This window comes from Octopus sinensis, linkage group LG17 (assembly GCF_006345805.1).
Source record: "Octopus sinensis linkage group LG17, ASM634580v1, whole genome shotgun sequence".
In the NCBI taxonomy this organism is placed as follows: Eukaryota; Metazoa; Mollusca; class Cephalopoda; order Octopoda; family Octopodidae; genus Octopus; species Octopus sinensis.
Genome location: NC_043013.1, coordinates 24,081,505 through 24,105,116, shown reverse-complemented (window position 1 = coordinate 24,105,116; position 23,612 = coordinate 24,081,505). Strand labels below are relative to the sequence as shown.

Genomic DNA, 23,612 nt, shown 5'->3' with positions numbered 1-23,612 from the left:
TGATTTTTATGTGCCACCGACACAGGTGCCAGACGAGGCTGGCAGACGGCCACGCTCGGATGGTGTTTTTATGTGCCACCGACACAGGTGCCAGACGAGGCTGGCAGACGGCCACGCTCAGATGTTGTTTTTATGTGCCACCGACACAGGTGCCAGACGAGGCTGGCGAACGGCCAGGGGCTGGCATTATCTGAAAAAAGATGGGATGGCCATGGGTGGACCCTCTTTGATCATAAGGTCTGTTAGTTCAAGGCTGATCCACTGTTAAATACCAAATTCTGAAGTGATCTTCTCTAGTCTCAGATAAGAAAATAAAATCAACAATGAAAATAAAATCAAATGGCGGTGCCCCAGCATGGCCACAGCTCGTGAGCTGAAACTAGAATCAATCAATCAATCAATGTTAAGGCAACAACATAGAGAAACTGTTATAAATATTTACCTTAGGCAGATCGAGGAAGAGATGTCGAGAAGATTTGACAATGGGTGTGTTTGAGCAGGTTTTACAGCGAGGTTTCACTAAATCGATGGCGTTGATTAGTTTACCACATTTGTCACACTGATCTCCCCTGGCATCATCAAAGCCACACAGGGGACAGATTCCTTCAACAAACCTGTCGGCAAGAAACCTGGAAAACAAAAATCAAAACGGATTGTTTCCCTGTTGGAATGTCTTGAAAAGATTTAATTTTATTTGTCATTCGAGACAGACGCAATGTTTAGTGGATTTACTGGAGACAATGGTAATGGTCTGTTATTGTGTAAAAGAAATGACTATCATTGCATGGAAAAAGTTCCTCTCACGGAATTGTCTGACGAAGTGGATCTCCAGACAACACCCAGTTTGTTTAGGGTAGACCATGCTTTGGCTGCCAAAATTTTTACAAGTTGAGGCTATCAGAGAACCAAGGTGTATAAAATCATTCGACTTGAATGATGGGGTTTCTGGTGATGTTGGTGACGGATCTTTTGTGATTATGAACAACGAGTTTGGTTTTATTAGGATTAACAAAGAGTACAACATTTTGTGCATTTAATTAGACTATGAATTAATTGAATGGAGCTTGACATTGTGTCAGAGAGCAAGTCTAAATCATCAGCATAATCTACATTCTTGCAACAGTAGAATCAGTCCTTTTAGATGGAGCAACAACCTGGATGCTTACCACAAAACTGGAATCCAAGCTAGATGGAACTTACACCCAAATGTTAAGAGCAGTCTTAAACATATCTTGGAGAAATCATCCCACCAAGAAGTAGCTGTATAGAGATCTCCTGCCTCTTTGCACCATTATAAGGGAAAGGAGCTTGCACTTTGCAGAGCGCTGCTGGCAAGTGACCTACTGCTATGGATGCCAAAGCATGGCCATACGCAAGCAGGTCGTCTGAACACCACGAATGTAGATCAACTCATCAGAGACATGGGATGCCTCCCCAAAGACTTCCCTCAGCTGATGCAGGACTGAGGGAGATGGCGTGTGCAGGTTAAAAGTGTCTGAGCAAGCTCAACCAGATGTTGATGGTGATGCATTATGTATGAGAAATTGTTAAAAAAGTCTGTGTGCGTTGTTATGTAACATTTACCTAGAAAGAGTAACGTACATTTTGTTATGGACTGAGTCATTGTGACCAAACTGGTGTGTATGCGACATTGTAACATATTGCATGTGTTGTTAGATGTGTGATTGTGACAAAAACGGCAGAGGACATGATTTGTGACATATAGATAGTTTGTGTTGTTAATACATTTGGGGATTAATCCAACACAGCATTGCTGATTATCTAATTAATTGTTAATTGATTGGTCTTCACTGGGTGTATCAATCACTCAATGTCCATCCATGTGGCCGTGAAAATGAGATTTCTTCAAATGATTCTGTTTTAAAATTTCACCAACAACTGAAATCTACAAAATGCATTGAAATACATTTTGGAAAACGTTTTTAAAAAAAAAAATATAACGTCTACAACAAATACAAAGTAAAGTAACAACCAACCGATCACATTTTTCACATTTCAATTGGTCAACAGTATCTTCAGAGATATAACCTTTCTTATGTAACTTCCAAAATATGTCCTGAGCAATCCTAAAGAGAAATACAATAATTAAAATTCTAAATACTAATTAATAGCTGCAAATAAACACACACATATACACACACACACACACACATACTGAAAAGATACAATGAAAAACTTGCAATGAAAAATATAAAAGTAAAATGCACAGAGATTTTATGTTGGACAAAAAATATATATATATATATATATATATTTATGAAATAAAATATTTACATAGTCAACCAGTTTCGTTTATGCTAATCATGACAAAGAAATTAGAAATAATGTTAAGATTTCATTCAATATTAGTAGGATATTTTGTGTGTGCCTGTGTGAATATACATATATATATATATATCATCGTTTAACATCCGCTTTCCATGCTAGCATGGGTTGGTCAGTTTGACTGTGGGCTGGTGAACCAGATGGTTGCACCAGGCTCCAATCTTGATCTGGCAGAGTTTCTACAGCTGGATGCCCTTCCTAACGCCAACCACCCCGAGAGTGTAGTGGGTGCTTTTACGTGCCACCGGCATGGGGGCCAGTCAGGCGGTACTGGCAACGACCTCGCTCGAATATTTTACACATGCCACTGGCACAGGTGCCAGTAAGGCGATGCTGGTAACAATCACGCTCGAATGGTGCCTCCAACATGCCACCGGCATGGATGCTGCTCTGTCAACGATCACACTCGGATGGTGCTCTTAGCACCCTACTAGCACGGGGCACAAGTGCCAGTAAGGCGAAGCTGGCAACGATCACACTCGAATGGTGCCTATTATGTGCCACTGGCACGGAAGGCGGTTAGCCGCTCTGTCAACGGTCACGGTTGTATGATACTCGTGCCCGTCATCATATTTCACTTCGATTTAGATTATATATATATATATATATATATATATATATATATATATAGAGAGAGAGAGAGAGACATACATGTGTGTGTGTGTGTGTGTAAAACAATTTTAAATATATATGTGCATCATATGAACATAAACAAGGATTAAAGAAAATCAAGCCAAGATGTTCCACCAATAGATGGAGCAAAAACTTGTTGACCTACCAATGTGCTTAGTCATCCAAAAGGCTGACTGAACAAAACCTCCGTTTCACTATCTTTAATCCTTATTTTCCATATTTGGCGTATAAAAAAAGATATCCAACTGCAAAGCCAAGGGTGTATTTTTGTGCAGGGTGATTAGAAAGCTCCCTTTGCAACTACATGGTCTCAGGTTCAGTTCCACTGCACAACACCTGGGGCAAGTGCTATCTACTCTGTAGCCCCAAACCAACAAATGCCTTCTGAATGAATCTGTCAAATGGAAACTGTGTGGAAGCCTGTGTACATGTTTCTCCAGCCCACCCACTGCTTGACAACTGGTGTTGCTTTCTTTACATCCTCATAACTTTGCAGTTTAGCAGAAGAGACTGATAGAATAAGCACTGGGATTGATTTGTTTGAGAAAATCTTTCAAGGTGGTGCCCTAGCATGGTCGTAGTCCAACCACTGAGACAAGAGTATATAAAAAAATAAACAAAATAAGTATACATATTAAAAAAAAAAACAAAACCTACTCAGTTTGTAATTTGGTTGTTGTGCGACCAAAATAATCAAATGAAATATGAAACCATTTATAAATTTCTTCATGGATTACATTGTATTTATCACAAATCTGCTGTGGTGTGAGTCCTTCCTCCATAGCTTTAGTTTCCGTTGCTGTGCCATATTCATCTGTTCCACAGATATAAAGACAGTTATAGCCACGCAACTGAGAATACCTAGAAAGAAAATATCAAACCAAATTTATTAATCCAAGCCTCACAAGTTTTACAAAACCTTAAAGTTTTCTCATTCCTCTTCAAACATTTTATACTACAGCTTTGATTAATTAAAACTAATTTCAATTTATTTGCAACACACAGAACTCTTGTAATCACAAGTAAAAACATACACAGGGACACACATATACACATATTCGTACAGTCACACACACACACACTCATATCTTTCAAAAATCAAACAAACATCAACTTAGGAAATATATACAGGTATGAAGCTATTAAAGATTACCTTGAGAAAATGTCTGCACTGAGAGTTGATCCAATAATATTGCCCAGGTGAGGGACATTATTCACGTATGGCAATGCACTTGTAATAAGAATGTTGCGGGCACCAGGTACAGGTAAGCTATAAGAATATAACTCAATTAGGGATTGGATTTTATAAATTTAAAATTGTTACAATAAATTTTTTTTTAATTATTAAAACAGAGACGACAATGAGTTAATGATTCTCATATCAAAACAATAATTCAAGTGACAACATGGAATTTTTCAGGGTTTGAAATTATAGTTTAAAATGCATAAATAATCGAATATATATGGAAAGGTTAGAATGTAGATCAATGATTCAAAGACTGGATCTTCAAAATAACTAATCTAAAGAATGTTTGAAAATTTGTTTTATTACAAACTAATATTATTTTATTCTTTAATATTTACAGCAAATGGAAAGAATGTCACCATTATCCTCATTTAGCATCTGCTTTCCATGCTGGCATGGGTTGGATGGTTTGAGTGAAACTGGTAAGCTGAAGAACTGCACCAGGTTCCAATCTGATTTGGAATGGCTTCTACGGCTGGATGCCCTTCCTGACACCAACCACTCCAAGAATGTAGTGGGTGCTTTCTAGTATATTATCATTTAAAAGAGACATTTAAACTTGTTTAGGATAAATATAAGTATTTTTGTGGCTGATACACAACAGCCATTCATCATCATCATTGTTTAACGTCCGTTTTCCGTGCTAACATGGGTTGGACAGTTCAACCGGGGTCTGGGAAGCCAGGAGGCTGCACCAGGCTCCAGTCTGATCTGGCAGTGTTTCTACAGCTTGATGCCCTTCCTAATGCCAACCACTCCGAGAGTGTAGTGGGTGCTTTTTACGTTCCACCGGCACAGGTGCCAGGGGAGGCTGGCAGCAGCCACAATCGGTTGGTGCTTTTTACGTGCCACCGGCACAGAAGCCAGTTGAGGCGGCGCTGGCATCAGCCACGTTCGGATGGTGCTTTTTATGTGCCACCGGCACAGAAGCTAGTCATGGTGGCACTGGCATCGGCCACGTTTGGATGGTGCTTTTTATGTGCCACCGGCACAGGTATCACAACTACAATTTGGTATCACTATTATTATTTAGATCTTTTCTGTTAATCAAGAATAATAAATGACATCAAGTAAATTGAAGGAAGCATTCTTTAAAGAATCAACTTCCTTCTGCTATGTAAAGATATCCTCAAAGATGATGTTCGTATGAACAAAACTATTCTATTAACCTTATCAAAATGTAACACAGATTCATCCAAACTACTCAGGCTTCAGAGAATGGATCACCTTTGTTATACAGTTCACAACTAGTAAAGTGTATGGGGTTAATGCAGCTGGCAATTTCAATATTAACAAAAATGCTTCAGCACTCAAGATCTACATGATATATTCACAGAGATGGGGAAAAAAAAAAAACAATCCTTACATGGGATGTTCTCTTTTAACTGCATTTGTTGTAAGTGGAAGTTTCCATGCAGCAACAGATTTGGAAATTTCATTGCTGTTCACTAATACATCATTGGCTGCTTCCTGAAAATAATTAAGTTTTGATGGAAAAATTTAGGCAAGAAAGCAATGTTATAAGAAGGAAAGCAATAATAAATATATAGAATATATTGGAATACCTGGCTGAAACAGAACCAGCCAGTTGCCTGCATATTGTCGTCATCTTAGTAATTTGCACATGGAATCAGGCATCATTACTCATATGGCTCCTTAGATCATTCACCAAGTCTGGGATTGCACTACCTCTGGTCCTGTGGATTCTAACTGCAATCTATTTGTGAACTGATAGCAGGGTGCTTGAAATTTTGCAACATTGTACGACATATTGTTTTCTTCAGCCCACTTGTATCCAGCATTCAAATCATTCTGTAGTTTTGAATTATCATTAGGGTCCTATCACCAGAGCTGGTAGAAGTGGCTGAGTGAGAGCAGGTCTAAGAGAGCCAACACAAAACAGTAGTGGTCCCAGTATAGTTCACTGAGCAACTCTGCTTAAGATTGACACCTCCTCAAAGAGACCACCATCGGCTGTGACTGCCTGATGCCCATCATTCAAAAAGTCATGCAGCTATTCCCCTGGTTTACCAATGGCACCAAGGTCATGCAGTTTGCGACACATCATTCAGTGATCAACTTTGTCAAATGCCTTGGCAAAGTCTATTATATTTCGCAACTACATTTGAGTGGTTGAGCTGTTGTTTCGGTACCAAGTCATAATGCTGTAGAAGCTGTGTAAGGCAACTCCTGCCTGAATGGAAGCCATGCTGTGTGTTAGTTAAGCATTTTCTTCTAGGAACATGATCAGCCCCTTTCTGACGATCTGCTCCATGATTTCACTGACACATACAGTCGGAGGGACAGGCCTGTAATGTTTAGCTTTGTTTGGCTTCCTTCTTTATGAACTGAGCATATTATAACTTCTGACTTTCTGAGAAGCTTGTCACATATAAAGGAAGCTCTGGAAAAGTAGATGCAGTGGTTTCACCAGAGATTTCTTGCATGTTTAGGAGACATTGGAAAATTATCAAGGTCTGTTGCACTTGCTTTTAATGTTTCTGAAAAGAAAGAGGCTTGGAGAAGCCATTATGAAAGACTGCTGAATATGGAGAATGAATGGGAGGAGAAGAGCCTGCCAAATGTTGACCCAGTAGAGGGACCAGCTATCTGAATAGACAGCTCCCTGGTAGATAAAGCAATTAAGGGTATGAAGCCAGGAAAAGCCCTTGGCCCATCAGTAATCACTGCTAAGATGCTTAAAACATCTGGTGGTGTGGGCTATGGCATAGTCACCCGCACTGTAAACCAGGTAGTTCATGATGGAGTCATACCCAATGACTGGCGTACCAGCACCATAGTCAACTGCTACAAGGGTAAAGGTGATGCTCTAGATAGAAATAATTACAGGGGCATCAAACTGGTGATGAAGGTTACAGAAAGGATCATAGCTCATCTCATTAGGGAGAGAGTCTGCTTAGATGAGATGCAGTTCAGTTTTGTGCCAAGTAGAAACACTACTGATGCGGCAACTGCATGAGTAATACCTAGCTAAATATAATCCCCTTTACTTAGTTTTTGTGGACTTGGAGAAAGCCTTTGAGAGGGTCCTCTGATCCCTTATCTGGTGGGTGATGTGGAAACTAGGGATTGATGAATGGTTATTAAGGGCTGTACAGGCCTTATACAAAGACGCCGTTAGTAAGGTTAGGATTGGTAATGAGTATAGTGAAGAATTCCAGGTAGAAGTAGGAGTCCACCAAGGATCAGCCCTCAGTCCACTTTTATTTATCATTGTCCTCCAGGTAATAACAGAGGAATTCAAGACAGGTTGCCCCTGGGAGCTCCTCTATGCTGATGACCTGGTCCTCATAGCAGAATCACTACCCGAACTAAAGAAGAAATTTTAGATGTGGAAGCAAGGTTTAGAATCAAAAGGCCTAAGGGTCAATGTAGCAAAGACCACAGTTCTAGTAAGTAGGAAGGCAAACACATCATACACCCCCTTGGGTAGGCAGCCCTGCTCAATCTGTAGAAAAGGCATAGATAGAAACTCCATAAGATGTTCCCACTGGTGCAGCAACATCAAAGTAAGATTAACCAGGGAGATAGCTTTCGTGTGCAGCAGATGCACAGGGGCAATAAACACCACAGATGCTCAGAAAACAGATTTTGTCACACTGCAGGGGGAGAAACTAGAAGTAGTTGATAGCTTCACCTACCTAGGTGACCAAGTTAGTAGTGGGGGTGGATGCTCAGAGAGTGTCACCACTAGAATACGAATAGCCTGGGCAAAGTTTAGAAAGCTTCTACCCCTACTGGCGACAAAGAGTCTCTCGCTCAGAGTGAAAGGTAGACTGTACGACACATATGTGCAAACTACCATGCTTCACAGCAGTGAAACATGGGCCATGACTGCAGAAGACACGCGTAAAATATAAAATGCAGCTGGGGTTGCAGGGAACTGTACCAGGTAGCCGGGGGGAGGGGCTGGATGTAAAATGTCAGTGTGTACACACGACAAAGTGTAAGCACCCTGAGAGAAATGCTGGACATAAGGAGCATTGGATGTGGCATGCAAGAGAGATGTTTGCGCTGGTATGATCATGTACTAGGGATGGATGAGGAGAGATGTGTGAAGAAGTGCCACACCCAAACAGTTGAAGATATCTGTGGTAGAGGTAGACCCAGGAAGACATGGGATGAGGTAGTCAAGTATGACCTCTGAACATTGGGCCTCACACAGGTAATGTCGAAAGACCGAGACCTCTGGAGATATGCTATGACTGCAAAGACTCAGCAAATAAAGTGAGTTCACAGCTGTATCCTACATCAGCCCCAGCCCATTCAAAAGTACCTTGGGTCATAGGGCAAACTGCTGTGCTTGAAAAGACCTACAGAGTCAAGTACATCAACATCAAAATGAAAATCAAAAGGAAATAGTAGTTGTGATACCCATGCCAGTGGCACGTAAAATGTACCATCCAAACATGGCCAATGCCAGCACTGCCTTGACTGGCTTCCGTGCCAGTGGCACGTAAAAAGCACCAACTGATTGTGGCTGTTGCTAGTCTCTTCTGTCTCCTGTGCCGGTGGCACATATAAAGCACCCACTACACTCACGGAGTGGTTGGCGTTAGGAAGGGCATCAAGCTGTAGAAACTCTGCCAGATCAGACTGGAGCCTGGTGCAGCTTCCTGGCTTCCCAGACTCCAATTGAACCATCCAACCCATGGTAGCATGGAAAACGAACGTTAAACAATGATGATGATGATGATATATATATATATATTTCTACAAAATTCTCACCTGGTTTTCAGGTTGCTTTGCTGGCTTCAATGGTAACTTGGATGTCAGAGATTTAGGCTTTTGGTCGCCTTGATGCTTTGATTCACTCTTACTTTCCCATGTAGCTTTTGAGGATTTCTGATTACTTTTACAAACAGATTCCTGCAATTATAGACAAAAATACGGCAAATATTGACTGTAAACTTCAGTTTTTACATAGTCTAAAGGCCAAACATTTAGTTTTTATACAGGGAAACTAATGTTTGTCAGCATGGCTTAGGGTATGATGTGGTCCGGAAGTTATTGTTTGAAGCGATCAATGCAGAAACAATCTTACGCAAAATGTAAACAAACACAAAATGGGGGTTCAAATTTCAGAAAATTTGTGAAGCAAATACTGGGTAATGCGTGGATTTAGTTTTTATACAGGGAAAATAATGTTAGTCAGCATGGCCTAGGGAACGATGTGGTCTGGAATTTATCACTTCCATACCATAACCAGGGCCGTATATTATTTTTTGACCGATTTCTTTAGTTCGGTCAAACTTACAGTGGATTCAAGTATTTCACTTTATTCCACCTTTATGGTACACCTGTTGTGCATTAAATTCAACTGATGATATAGTGATGTGCACAATTCTTCTTTATCAAAATTTTGTTGCATACCCATTTGAATATTAGCTGATGATTCATTTTCTATGGTGATGTTTAAACAAAATTTTAATATTTTTACCTTTTGCTCAATTTACCTGGATTTACCTGTAATTAAAGTCACTTTGAGACAAAAGTTATGCAATAGAATTGATTAAGAACCCTTTCTTTAATTATGTTCCAAATATCACATTAATATGTTGATAAGTAAAAAAGTTACAGTTATTTAATGAAACAAGCCTAGATTCATGATTATTTTAGAATTTAATTGAAACTCATGAGGGGTGTATTTTGGTCAGAAAAATAGTAACGAAAGGGTTAATATTCAACGAGTGTTACAAGAATGCTAAGCTGGTAAAGAGTTTGTTTTAGTTTTTTTGTTGATTCAATTATAAAGTCAGAAGGAGACAAAATATTCTTAATGAATATTAGAACAACTTTTCCCATGCTGGCACTCTAGTTTGTATATTTTCTAAGGGCTGATACCAAATAAAGACACAATTTATCTCTCTCTATATATATAAAAGGCAGTTTGTCTGTCTGTGTGTCTGTCAGGTTGTACCCTCACCCTGACCACGGCTTTCAACCGATTCTGATGAAACTTGACACACACATAGCCCAATGTCATAATTCAAAACTATCGCAGTGAAAATTTTGAAAAGTTCCCCCAGTTTTGAAAAAAATCGATAAATTCAACATGGGGTCGAGAATCTAAGCTTATCATATGCAACACATTTTCTGTTGTAGTTTTCGCAACTTGCAATCGATTTTCACCAAGCTCATGGTGAAGCTTAATGTTACCCTAAGGAACTTAATTCTGACGTTAGTTTTCCATGCAATGCCTTACCATCAGAAAAAAAATCTATAAAATCATGCCATTTTGGGAAATCGCGTTCAAATTCAAGAAGACATATTTTCGACAATATCTTTAACAAATTCGCAGGAATTTTTTTTGAAATTCACAGCGAGCATCATGTCTGCTCCAAGGAACTATATGGCCCTTTTGATTCCAATAGGATACATTGTTACTGGAAAAAACCGCAGAACTGGGTTGGGTGTGCTAAACAAAACCAGAAAATGCACTTTGACTGCCATAGATTTTCTTCATGCATGCAAGGGAACGGTGCCTTGAATGCCTTAATGCCTTTTAGACTTCATATTACAAAATAACAGTTCAATGAGTACAAAAAAGGGTAAAAAGGTAAAGGGCATTGCTTATCGACAAAGTTTCTTACATACCCGGGCAACGCCGGGCTGTGCTGCTAGTAGTAGATAAAACTAGGCTGACAGAAGGAGACCCAATAACACCTAGGAAGTGATGTTAACAACAAACCACCGAATGCTAAGTCCAAATTGTATATTTATACTAAGTTACATAACCCACGTTTTAGTTTTCTGACTGGAAAAATGTCAGCCCTCCAATGTTACTTCAATTATTTTTAAGACTAGTGTAATAATAGCAACAGCTTGTGAACAATCTGTGCAAGACCAACAGGGATTCTACTAAGAACAATAACAGCCAAAATAGCCTTTATGCTACACTGGAGAGGGAACATACATGTCACAAATACTGTGAATAAGAAATAATAATGTTTACCGTTAGAGCTACAGTCCTTTGACTGTCAGTCAGTTGATTAACTCCATCTTGAAAATCTTTCTTGCCAGACAAACATTTAAACCAGGACGACACTTTAGGATAATTTTTTTCCCAGTCTTAAAGAATAGAAAAAGTTGAAAGAAAACAACATTAAAACAACAGTTGAGTCGTTATTTTGAAACTGTGTGTCATTTAGCAATATTACCAGATTATAAAATTAATGTTTGTTGCTATTGTTTGACCCAAGTTCTGCTTTGAATTTTCATAGGTTTATGATTTAAAGCATTGTAACTGTAAACATCACATCTTTTTTCTATGTCAAGGACTACACTGTCCAATGAGTCCTTCCTTTGTTCAAGATAGCAGAGTGCATCTGATGTTTTGGCTGCTATTTCTAGCAAGTTAAATGTTCAAATCATAAATAGTCTAAATTTTTTAAAATTATAGCTAGCACTTTCAACAAGCTCCAAAAGCCAAGATCTTGAAACTATAGCAACAACAAATTTCAAACTCTTCATTCCTTTGAAAAGTGTTTACTACTAGCGCCACGTGCAGGATTGAACCAGAGGAGTCCTCATTTCTAGTGACAGGACTCATGAATATTCACTAGACAAGAACTGGCTTTTAACAATGGCCATTTCTTTACCTCAGCTAATTATGATAAGAGAGAAGAGAGACTAGATTAACCTTTGACTCTTCTCTAATGTCGATATGCAATTACAATAGAGAGGCTTACTCAAGGATTATCATCAAACCATAACTCTGCTTCATTGCAATCTAAGATGAAAGACAGCTACAATCAACAGTGACAACTTTGAACACAGTTTATCAAGCTTCATATCCATTTTTCTGATTTCTGATGCCAAGTTTTTATTGCCTGGCAAATATGATAGTACTTTTCATATTCCTTTAAGAACTGCCATATCATTTGTGGTCTTAATTCTTATGTCATTCATCAGACAATATGAATGTAAAATAAATTAAATGCCCAATTTTTCAATTTTCTGGTTGACATGATTTTCTGACAGAGTAAGATCATTTATCCTACAAATGTTGTATCTGCCATCATTTTAATAATTCTTATTATTTCTCATGGTTATTATCAATCCCATGCTAAACAAATAGACAAACTCTTCTGTGCAAAAAACACTTTCAAATATAAATATTACACAGAGAATATTTACTTGAAAACGTTTAGCATTTACATGAATTCTTGTAAACAAGCAATAATGTGTGTCAAATGGTTTCTAAAATTGAGACAGTCTTAGGATATAAGGAAACAGTTGAGGCAAAATTTGAAATTATGTCTGATGAGCCTTAATTCTAACAACTGGTTTAAAAATTAAGTTTTAAATAATGGACACTGTGGTTAGGTCAAAGTAGATTTCAAACCTTTAACATACCTTTAATGATATCTGTTTGATTGAATACATGATACAATGTTGACCAAACTGTGACATCAGCAGCGGTCATTTGGCCCTGAAAAGAATATAAAATAATAATAATGAAATTATTGTATACAGTGCTCAGGTGCACCACAACTTGTCAGAAAGTGCATATAAAGTACATGCAGTAATGTAGAAATGTCTGGAAAGCAAACAATGTATGAGTCAGATACATGCTTGTGTGTGTATGGAGGGGAGAAAATCAAGTGTAGTGTTGGCGAATCTCAGGAAGCATGGAAGTTTTGAAGGATGCAGTGCTCCGACAACTAACAACTGATGCCGGCAGTTTGTTCCATGCTTCAGCAACTCTCAGCGTGAAAAAATGTTTCCTGAAGTCATGGGAGCTGTGCTGTTTTCTTACTTTGTAAATATGTCCACGGGTGTTAGATGGGTGGAGCTTGAAAAGGTGCTCAGAGTTATTGTTTGTACAATGGTTGATAATTTTATGGGTGTCTGCCAAGTCAGCCGCCAGAGTTTCAATGTGTCCATGCCCAGGGAAGTAAGGCGTTCAGGATATGGCAAATGCCTGATGGAGGGTATTCTTTTGGTTGCACGTCGCTGAACAGCTTCCAGACGATTTGTTTGTATGTATGTGCTAAAAGAATATATATATATATATAGGTTTGTATGTACGTATGTATGAATGTATGTGCTAGCGTTGTTAAAATAAGGTTATCATTTTGATGCAATTTAAGAAAACAATGAAACAATTACTAACAGGATGATTCTATACTGAGAATACAATCAAATTTCTTATAAAGTCCCAGCCAACTTGATCTCCACAAGAGTAAAGAAGAGAGACAGAGACAGGAAGTAACAAGGAAAATGCCCCTTGTATTTGAATACTAAGCAAATATTCTTTTAAAAAACTGCTCATTAAATTTTTCCCAAATTTAATTGTTTTCCATACTTAGAGTTGAAAAAATCTCAATGACTGAAGCTAAAATGTTTTTTATGATTAAATTATTTTTGCATTTTCTACCTTGACTTTTTTTTCTTATATATATATATATATCAATATTTATATATATATATATGCATGTGTGTGTGTGTGTCTAATTAAACATAGGAGCAAAGGAAATTAATTAAACAGGGTGAATGGCACAAATGTTGATAAATATGTTGCAGCGAAATAGTGAATGATGGAGGCAAAGAATTTTTAACTAACTGAAATTTTTCCATTAGATTTTAAAATTTTCTGCTTGAAATTCTTAGAGGTGAATCTCTACTAGAAATAAAGAAATTCCAAGTGTGGAAGGAAGAACTGGAATCAAAGAGCCAATTTAGCAAAGACCAAAGTAGGAAAGCCTATACATTACTAATCCCTTCGGGGGGGGGGGGGGGGGGGGGAAGGAGTTGATTGCTTATTTGCTTGAGAAGACCCTTCCAGCTAAGTAAAATCAAGGCTATAAAAGGCATCTCTTTTGTGTCCAGGCCCCAACCCTCTAACAAATCTCTCCCTCACATATCCCATCTTCCCTCCACCTGTGCTCACTATCTGCTGTATACCCAACCCTTCCATCTCCTAATCTCTTACTCCACAACATATCCTAACACGCCCCTCCCCTTTACTTGTGTTGCCTCCACCTCCCACTCTCTTTTTCTGCAACCTTATCAATTCACTCACCCACCTACCCTAGCCTTGCTCCCACTTCATTTATATACACCTCTCTGTACCCCCACCTTCTTTACTTGCCTCTCTCTCTCTCTCTCTGCTACTCTTTACAACAAGTTGTCTATTTCTGTCCCTCATACTCAAACCCCTCGTGTCATCTGGCACAAAGCCGCCACCTCTCAATAACACACCCCCTCCTAGTCAAAGGGGTCTTGTCTTGTAAATTATTTGGTCACTCGACTGCTGCAAGTGTGGAATTCTTGCTTACATCGTTTCTACATATCAAGCATGGCCATTTATCTGAAATGGGGAGGGTTCTGTTTGTTTTCCTGCTTACTATAAAATCTTAATCTTTGCCAAGTTCACTTTAAGGCCTTTCCAATCTAGCTTCTGTTTCCATACCTGCAATTTCTTTCCCAACTCTGTTACACAGTCTGCCATAAGAGCAAAACCATCAGCAGATATTCTTTATTATTATTATTCAGTTTACTTACTTTTACAAGGTTGTTATCGTTTCTCTTCAGCTTCTCCTCCATATACTTCAGGTGAGAGTGAAGCAAAGCCAAATTTGGGCCGTTGTCTTCTTTAGAAACATTCTTCCCACTTGCAATTGATATTATATCCTTTACAGTAGACTGGAAATAAAATGGTGAGAATTTTACAGTGAAATTAATATAATAACTGCTGTTGTTTCTTATTACTGTCTACAATTATAGTGAAATTGGTAAGAGAATCTGCTCTCACTAGTTTCTTATTGAGTTTGAAATGGAAAAAATTCCCTAACTTTCTAATCTAATAACAATATGATCATTCTTTAACGTCTGTTGTCCATGCTGGCATGGGTTGGACAGTTTGACCAGGGCTGGCAAGCAGGAAGGCTGCACCAGTCTCCAGTCTGATTTGGCATGGTTTTCTATGGCTGGATGCCCTTCCTAACGCCAACCACTCCGAGAGTGTAATGGGAGCTTTTATATACCACTGGCACAGGTGCCATTTGCGTGACACCAGTATATGCCACGACTGCAATTTTATTCGGCTTGTTGGGTCTTCTTCTCAAGTATAACATAATGTCAAAGGTCTTGTTCATTGCTTCCGTGAAGCCCAACGCTCAAAAGAAACTCAGCCACTTTGCCTCCATGAGGCCCAACGCTCAAAAGGAACTCAGCCACTTTGCTTCCATGAGGCCCAATGCTCCAACAGTGCTCTTTACATGCCAATTACATGACACCAACACCAGCCATGACTACGATTTCACTTGGCTTGACGGGTCTTTTCAAGCACAGCATATCACCAAAGGTCACAGTCACTACTCATTGCTTCTGTGAGGCCCAATGTTCAAAGATCATGCTTCACCACCTCATCCCATGTCTACCTCTACCACAGATTCCCTCTACAGTTAGAGATTGGCATTTCTTTCAATTAGTACCAGTGAACGGAGTTATTTCATCATGGAACTGATTTTTAGAAGTGGTTGGGAAACATTTCAAATGCTACACACATGATGAGCGGGTGGTGTATTGCCTCAGTCACCTACCAACAAATGGGACCCTCTACGCCGTTGATTGATTTGCAACATGTAACAGCCAAGTCTCCTTTAAGTCACACCATATCCTCTTAAAAATGGGAAGATACATTGGATAATATGATCCTAGATACACTATGTCTGAATAAAAGATGAGGTGATGATCTTTGATGATAGGGCTAATCAATTATGTTAAATAACTGACCAACCATAAAGAAAGCCTTCATGTTATCATCAAATATTTCTTAAAGGAAAGACACACTGGAGAATAAAGTCTCTAACATACAAAAAGAGATGATGATCATGGCTGGAACATCTTTATTCGTACATCAGTTTGACCAAACTGATTTGAGATTAAAAACTCTACACTATATCATGAAGAAAATTTCTATAAAATAATATACACACATTGTATTCTTTGAAAAACGGGGCTCAAAGAGAAGAGAATAATGAAGAGAGGAGGAACAAAGGAAATATACACAGACAGTTGATAGGAAATGCCATTAATAACTGACCATCTTTGGGCATCCAACCAGAAAGATTGACCTATGCCAAAAAAAAAAAAAAAAAAACAACCCATGCAATATATATACATACATATGCATATATGAGTACAGGAGGTCACCAACAGTAAACAACATGAAATAAAAAAAACAAATGTGTTCTATAGACAAACGAGAAACAAATGGAAAACAGGACAAGTAACATAAAGAACGACCCTTCATCAGTTGTCGGCTGTCTATCTCCTCATTTCAAGGACTGAATGACAATATGAGTCTTCGAAGACAGTTGCTCCCATAAGTACCAAAAAAATTTTGGATTTACGGAGGGTCAAATTTGGGAACAAAAACAGGACAGTGGAGACATACAAGAGAACCGAATGATATCATAGGATTTTTGAGAATTTTCAGAGGCAGCAGAGCTTTCTGCCAGTGAACAGTTAGCAGTTTCAAGTAACAAAAATTCTGATACCATATTACAAAAAATTATTGAAGTGAAGTTGACAGTGTTTGTGAATGGTTGACTTGTATCTTCCACACTTCAGTTTCACTTCAGATTCAGCAGACAATCTCAGTTCAAAACACTTGCCATGCAAATACATATCCAGAATATACAGAAACTCTTTTGCAAACAAATACGCATTATCAACAAAACAGAACACAATTACAACACCCAGCCATCTTCCGTATCTAAACTTAACACCATCTGATACGTTACTAATACCTAAGAACTGAAGTAGTTGGGAATAAGGAATCTCTCTCTTACTCCACAAAACCACCTGAAACCTACAAGAATAGAAGAAGACTGAGAACCACTTAACCTGGACAGAATCCATGTTGTCATGGAAAAACCTTAAAAGTGAATGCTAAATAGCAAGATGCTCTTAACCCTTTCGTTACTATATTTCTGACCAAAATACACCCCTTATGTGTTTCAATTAATTTCTAACGTAATCATAAATTTAGTCTGGTTTCATTAAACAACTATAACTTTTTTATTTATCAATATATTAATCTGATTTTTGGAAGATAATTTAATGAAATATTCTCAACCAATTCTATACTATAATTTTTGTCACAAAGGGACTCTAATTGCAAGTAGATACAGGTAAATTCAACAAAATATAAAATTAAAATTTTGTTCAAACATCGCTATAGAAAATGGGTTATTAGCTAATATTCAATTGGGTATACAACAAAATTTTACGATAGAATTTGTTATTCTGGGTAACCTTCTGATACCCATAATAATATTTACGGCAAAATAGTCTTAATTTCATTTAAGGTTATGGGAAACCACAAACTATCGTTTCTTTCACTTTGTTTACGTTTAGTGTAACGGTTCGTTTTCGCCGTAATGATTTCAAATAGGCTCATTCGAAAAAGTAAAAAGAAATAGTCTAAGGCTTTACTCTCCTGGGAAAGTCTGTGGCTTGGTCCAGTTTCTTCAGAAAAATCACCGAAAGAAACAGTTTTTAAATTTTCACTCCATTCAGGTGCCAATTCGTTTTCTTTATCGCTGTCGGAGCTCTCGAATTCACTGTTTTCACTTTTGGAAAATGAAACATCAGATTCATTATCAAATACCATGTGCTTTTTTTTTTCAGTCATAGAATTAGATTTATGAAGGTCTTCAGTAGAAAATCCTTCAAATTCTGACTCGCTGCTTGATATAATGAAATTCGTATCCATTTTTTGTCAGAATTACAAATTTTGAAAACACAATAGGAACAAATTTCGGAAAAAAATCTCTCAAAATTCACGGAATTAAAATTACACTTTGATTATTGTACAAAACTGTAGTTGAACTGTTTACGAAGTATAATACGTGTTTTCACGAATGTACTAAAGAGATTTGCTCTGATATTCTCATTTAAATATGAATAGGTAAATTTGGGCAGCTTTGGGCGGTTTGGTCACATTAACCAAAATTTTTTTCGGGCGGCTTTGGGCGGTTTGGTAACGAAAGGGTTAATGGAAGGGAAGAGAATGTGGTCAGACACTGACCAGAGAGAAACTTCTCTCGGGTAACTTCTGATTATTACTGAACCTAACTTAACAAATAACAAGGCAAACTAAAGAATAGTAAATTTACAGTAACTAATACAGTAACAACAGCTGCAGCTGCTACTACTACTACTGTTGCTGTATAATAACAAAGTAATATATTCTATGAAACATAAAACCACAGTAAAAACTAACAGCTTTATTCTATCCACCAATATAAGGGACATAACAATACGCCAATAACGCAACCTCTATGCAATCATTTGAGCTGTAAGGTGTAACTCTGACCCAAGTCTCATTGAAATCCTACTCTACAGTCATCTTAGAAAAAAACGTAAAGTTACACTGGACAACTTAAATATAAAAAAAAGGACAGGATGGTCAAGGCTGGAACAGTCATGATCACAGGCTGGCTCACTGGCTTCGGAGTAAACAAACAATAATAACTAAAATCCATATTTCCCTCATTATCTATTTTAGAAAAATATGAAGAAATGAATTGAAAACGAAGACATACCTGTAATTGACAGGCTTCCCATTGAAGCCACATATCTACCTGGGTATCAATATTAGCATCATTTAGAACAACATCTCCGCTGAGCAGATATCTGTGAAGACAATGGAGAGAATTTGTTTCCGAAAAGAAAAAAAAATATCAATAATTATTAAGACAACTATAACTGACTACAAAAAGATATCTAAGAACTATTCGCATTACAAATGGAATGGGTAGAGAAAAGCATAGCACCTGGGGCAAGTGTCTTTTATCATAGCCTCTAACTGGTCTTGTGGAATTTAGCAGACACAAATTATGCAGAAGCATGTATGTGAGTTTGACTTGTTAAGGATGCACGTATTAAAAAGAAAACCCCAAAACTATTACACTTTGATAAAAGTCTTTGTAATGTCTGTTCAGCACCAAATTGCATACAAACCGTTTGTCACTCGCACTGTCAGAAATGCAGTGGACAAGTTGGAATCTCCAAACCTCTCTGGCATAATGGCTGGCTTTATCTCAGCTATGACAGACAGCAATGCTTCAGGCTATAGATTCAACTTGAGATAGCAGCTAGACTTAGGTGGAAAATACTAATGTGACAAAGTAGAGGTTAATCTGTATCTATTAAGGAAGAGACATTCCTCATTCTAGTCTCAAAGAGTTAAACAAAAGGCACAGATATATATTCTGCTTGACAGTTCAGTTGACATTAAAGTACTGACTTAAAAATCACTGGTCACAACAAGAAAAAATAGTTTCACAATCAACTTTTATTTTTCCTTCTAGTTAGTATAGGTCAAGGAGGACTACCATCAGCCAGAGCTTGTGTAGGTTCTCACTAAATAAGAGAGCTTAATGCAGTCAAAAAAAGTCAGCTTTAACTTGTGTAGGTTAACCCTATCTAGGAGATATAGGCACATGCAGGATGGCAGAAGACCACAGTCCTGGGAAGTAGAATTGAGTAAAGTGTTTAACATGGAGTTCAGAAGAAATGACAAGAGAAGAGAAAGATGCATCAAGTAGCATCAAGTTTACGAAGTAAAAGAAAAAAAGGACAAATGGGGACGACTTTCTATTTATTGAATATTACCTGGTGGCTGAGTTTGCTGAAAACAAGAAATCATCTTTAGCCAGTTCCAAGACTGGCAGTTGCGTTTTTGACAAATAAGGAATAATTCTTTCTGCAAATGAATGAAACGATGCATTAGATAATTTAAATGACAAAACAACAGAATAAATCTGTTTCTTTATTACCCACAAGGGGCTAAACATAGAGGGGACAAACAAGGACAGACAAACGGATTAAGTCGATTTTATTAACCCTAGTGCGTAACTGGTACTTAATTTATCGACCCTGAACGGATTCGCCCGGCAAAGCAACAGGGAGAAATAAGTAAAAAAAAAAAAAAACACAATTAGAAATCAATAATGCCCAGTAAGGGAAACTAAAAAGCAGCCTCAAAAGCTGTTTTTTCCACTCAAAACTTTGGCCTCAGAACTGAAATGGCCATTGCTGTTTCATTTAATAAGATTGTAATTTTAATTACTGCTTATTTTTCATGGCGGCAAAAGACACACAGAAACAAATACAAATATATAGGTGCAGGCATGGCTGTGTGGTAAGAAGTTTGCTTCCCAAACACATGGTTCACGGTTCAGTTCCACTTGCATGGCACCTTGGACAAGTGTCTTTTGCCATATCCTTCGGCCAACCGAAGCCTTGCGAGTGGATTCGGTAGACAGAAACTGAAAGACGCCCATTGTACATATGAGTGTGTCTTTGTGTCTGTGTTTGCACCCACCCTCATCACCACCACTTTCTTAATGGTACTTGCTATTATTTACAAATCTGTATATTTATAGTTGTTTTTTTTTTTTAATAACTACAAAATCTTTTATTCAAAATATGAACAACAAGAATATATTTAAAAGAAAAACAAGAAAAAAAAACATCAATGCAGTACCAAGTGCTTCAATCAGTCAGACAGTACAGGGTTCAATGAACCCTACTGAAGCAAGCCAAGCACACTCGCAGCATTATCAGGGGCGATGGCAAGGCTAAGGTGATGAAAAAGCCAAGCACCCTAATGGTCATCACCTGATACATTGGTAAAGCAAGATGAAATGATGCTGAGGTAAAAAAAATTCTTCAACTGCAAGGATCCAGAAACATAAATACTATTCATACATCGAACTACATTTAAAGTCACCACAAACTATTCTAACTGAAATAATTTGAATTTATTAGACCATGACCCTCAGATTAAGAGATATTTAAGTTCATTTCAGATATAGCATGCATAAGGCATAAGATGAGATTTTTAGTTGATGCCATATTTAAAAACCAGACAAATAATGTCTGTATGTAAAAAGAATGAACCTGGACTTGGAATCAATCAAAGAATACACTATATGACATGGAAACACTAAAAAAACTGAACTGCTCACCATTCCGTAAGCTTTTTGCTTTAATTGCTCACATCCTCTCAACTCGTAAACCAACCCAACACAACTTGCTGTTGTTATCAATTACATATGCCATTAAAGAAATGCAATTTTGCAGGGAGCAAAGGAATTGCCTCTCTCCATAAGTTATTATCAAACATGAAAACAATAATGACGGTCCCCGTCCTGGAAAAGTGTGAAAACATTATGATCTGGATAATCCTTGGAAATCTTTATATATAAAAGTGAAGTTGTGTGTCTGTCTCCTACGATTTAGATTCCTTACTCCCACATTTTGCGGTGCAGTTTGACCAAAACCGGGTATCTTATAGTCGTGATTCATATTGAGCCCTTCTGGGTATTAGCTCGCGTCTACGATGAGTCTACGATTTAAAAAAAAATTTACCATCATTTTTTCCATTTTAATGCATTTTTTCGCTATTATATAAGGGAAGTAACTCTCTAAAAATGTCTACGATGAGTCAATGATTTTAAAAAAAATTTACCATCATTTTTTTTCCATTTTTAAGGCAATTTTTTGCTACTTTTTCGCTATAACTCTCTAAAAATGCTTATATAGTTATTTCCCTTACAAACCCGAGCAACGCCGGGCGATACTGCTAGTAACAAATAAAAGAGAAACAAGGACGGACACATTGCTTTAACCTGGGGCGATGTTAGCATGTCTCTCCAGCGACTGTCATAACCTAGTGTTGCAACTTTACAACTGCACTCAGGTTCCAGTCATGTCTCTTTGCAAGATATTTAAATCTGCGTGGCTAAGGTTTAGCCAGCTGTTGGGTTTAGGTAGTTTGCCAAAGTTATCTGTAACAAACAAATATCCTCTCTGAAGTTGGATTCATTTCCCATTCTCTTATCACGAGTGAGTAGAGAATTGTGCAAAGTTTGGAAAAGTCCTTGACACTTTGCGGAAAAACCATTATTAAATACATTGTTCCGATAAACTCTGTTAGTATTCTGCGACAGATGGTTCTTCCGTTAAGTAGAACGTGTGTACGTGTCTATGAAAAATAATGGGTGTACATGTGTGTGTGTGTGTGTGTGTATTTAATGTATGTACGTAAATATGAAAGCAGTATTCCTTCGTTACAAACGAAAGAACACCATGAAAACTAATGTGTGTGTTCGGCTTTATGTATATGTATTTATTCACACACGAGAACACACACACACACACCCATTAACTTTTATACACACGTACATATTCATACTTCTTTTTTTTATGTCATGGTCGATAAAATAAGAAGTACCAGATGAGCTTTGGGGTTGATGTAAAGGACTTGTCCCACCTCCCACTAAATTGCTGGCCTTGTGCCAAAATTCGAAATCAATACATGTTCGATGCGTGTGAATAGAACTTCGTCCTAACCGGTCAATCGATTTCGCTGTCCTTCGCCCAACATTGTCAAAGTCTGTTGTTTAATTATAATAAAATTTTGCAAAATTTACTTTTAATTAGAAAGTGATTTTGTTTTGTTTTTTTGTTCTTCTAAGCAATCCTCTAAGTTACACGGCTTCTCTCTCTGTTCTGAATTAAAAGAAAATAAAATGTAACAATAAGTATTGATATTATTAAACGTCCCGCGTTAAGATGAGAAATGTTTTCCTCCAATTCCATTCGAACCCTCAACGACAAATATTTTACTCGACAAATATTTTATTTTGTCAAAAAACTGAAACAAGAAAAAAAAAGTTGTGAGAGAAGGATTTGAACTCAGGTCCAAAGCTTCCCTGGCGGTTCTACCAATCGACTGGAGGTATGAAATGAATGAAAGTTGCACTCACCATCTTTCTTCCTGTGAACAACATTAATATTTCGGTTGGATAATTTTGCAGCAATAAATAATTTCAGAGTTTCTGGATTATTGGCGACGTCCGTGTGGAGAGTGGGAGGCGCCATGATGGGAACTCTCTAGCGCTGGAAGGGAGAGAAGTCTGTGCATTACTCCCCTCTGTGAAGGTACTGACGACATCGGGCAGGAACTAGAGGTGGTCGCTTAAGTAGCTAGAAATAACAGTCGAATCTCCTTCGTTAACCATTTCGCATACATCTAGTAGCTGAAAAATCTCTATTTAGGAACAGTAAACATTTTAAGAGATAGGAAGTTCATAGGTAAGGATATCAAAGTATGAAAACAAAATAATAAGAATTTATAGAAAATGATAAGAAATATATATGACTTACATTTAAAGAGGGATGGTATTAAAATTTGCGATAGGGAAGAGATAAAGGTAACCCTAAAAGCGGATGTAGTAGGTATGGGAGTAGTGAGGGCTGTTGGAGGTATTGCGACCAGAGATTTTGTAAGTTGCAAGGTTACGGGTACTATTACATATATGATTTTATAGTTTCTAGG

General features: G+C 37.7%; 1 protein-coding gene across 1 annotated transcript in view; it reads right to left on the bottom strand.

The window, feature by feature from the left end:
* Positions 1 to 23,196, bottom strand: part of LOC115220931 (methionine--tRNA ligase, cytoplasmic) — a 47,546-nt gene extending 24,350 nt beyond the window's left edge. The window contains exons 1-12 of the mRNA XM_029791130.2: positions 23,041 to 23,196; positions 19,880 to 19,970; positions 18,808 to 18,898; positions 14,756 to 14,896; positions 12,605 to 12,680; positions 11,202 to 11,317; positions 8,975 to 9,115; positions 5,592 to 5,695; positions 4,133 to 4,249; positions 3,637 to 3,840; positions 1,998 to 2,087; positions 443 to 629 (exon numbers count right to left, since the gene is read on the bottom strand). Coding sequence (XP_029646990.1) covers positions 443 to 629; positions 1,998 to 2,087; positions 3,637 to 3,840; positions 4,133 to 4,249; positions 5,592 to 5,695; positions 8,975 to 9,115; positions 11,202 to 11,317; positions 12,605 to 12,680; positions 14,756 to 14,896; positions 18,808 to 18,898; positions 19,880 to 19,970; positions 23,041 to 23,155 — 1,473 coding nt within the window. The 5' untranslated portion in view covers positions 23,156 to 23,196. The remainder of the gene's footprint in view (positions 1 to 442; positions 630 to 1,997; positions 2,088 to 3,636; positions 3,841 to 4,132; positions 4,250 to 5,591; positions 5,696 to 8,974; positions 9,116 to 11,201; positions 11,318 to 12,604; positions 12,681 to 14,755; positions 14,897 to 18,807; positions 18,899 to 19,879; positions 19,971 to 23,040) is intronic.
* Positions 23,197 to 23,612: the final 416 nt, after the last annotated feature.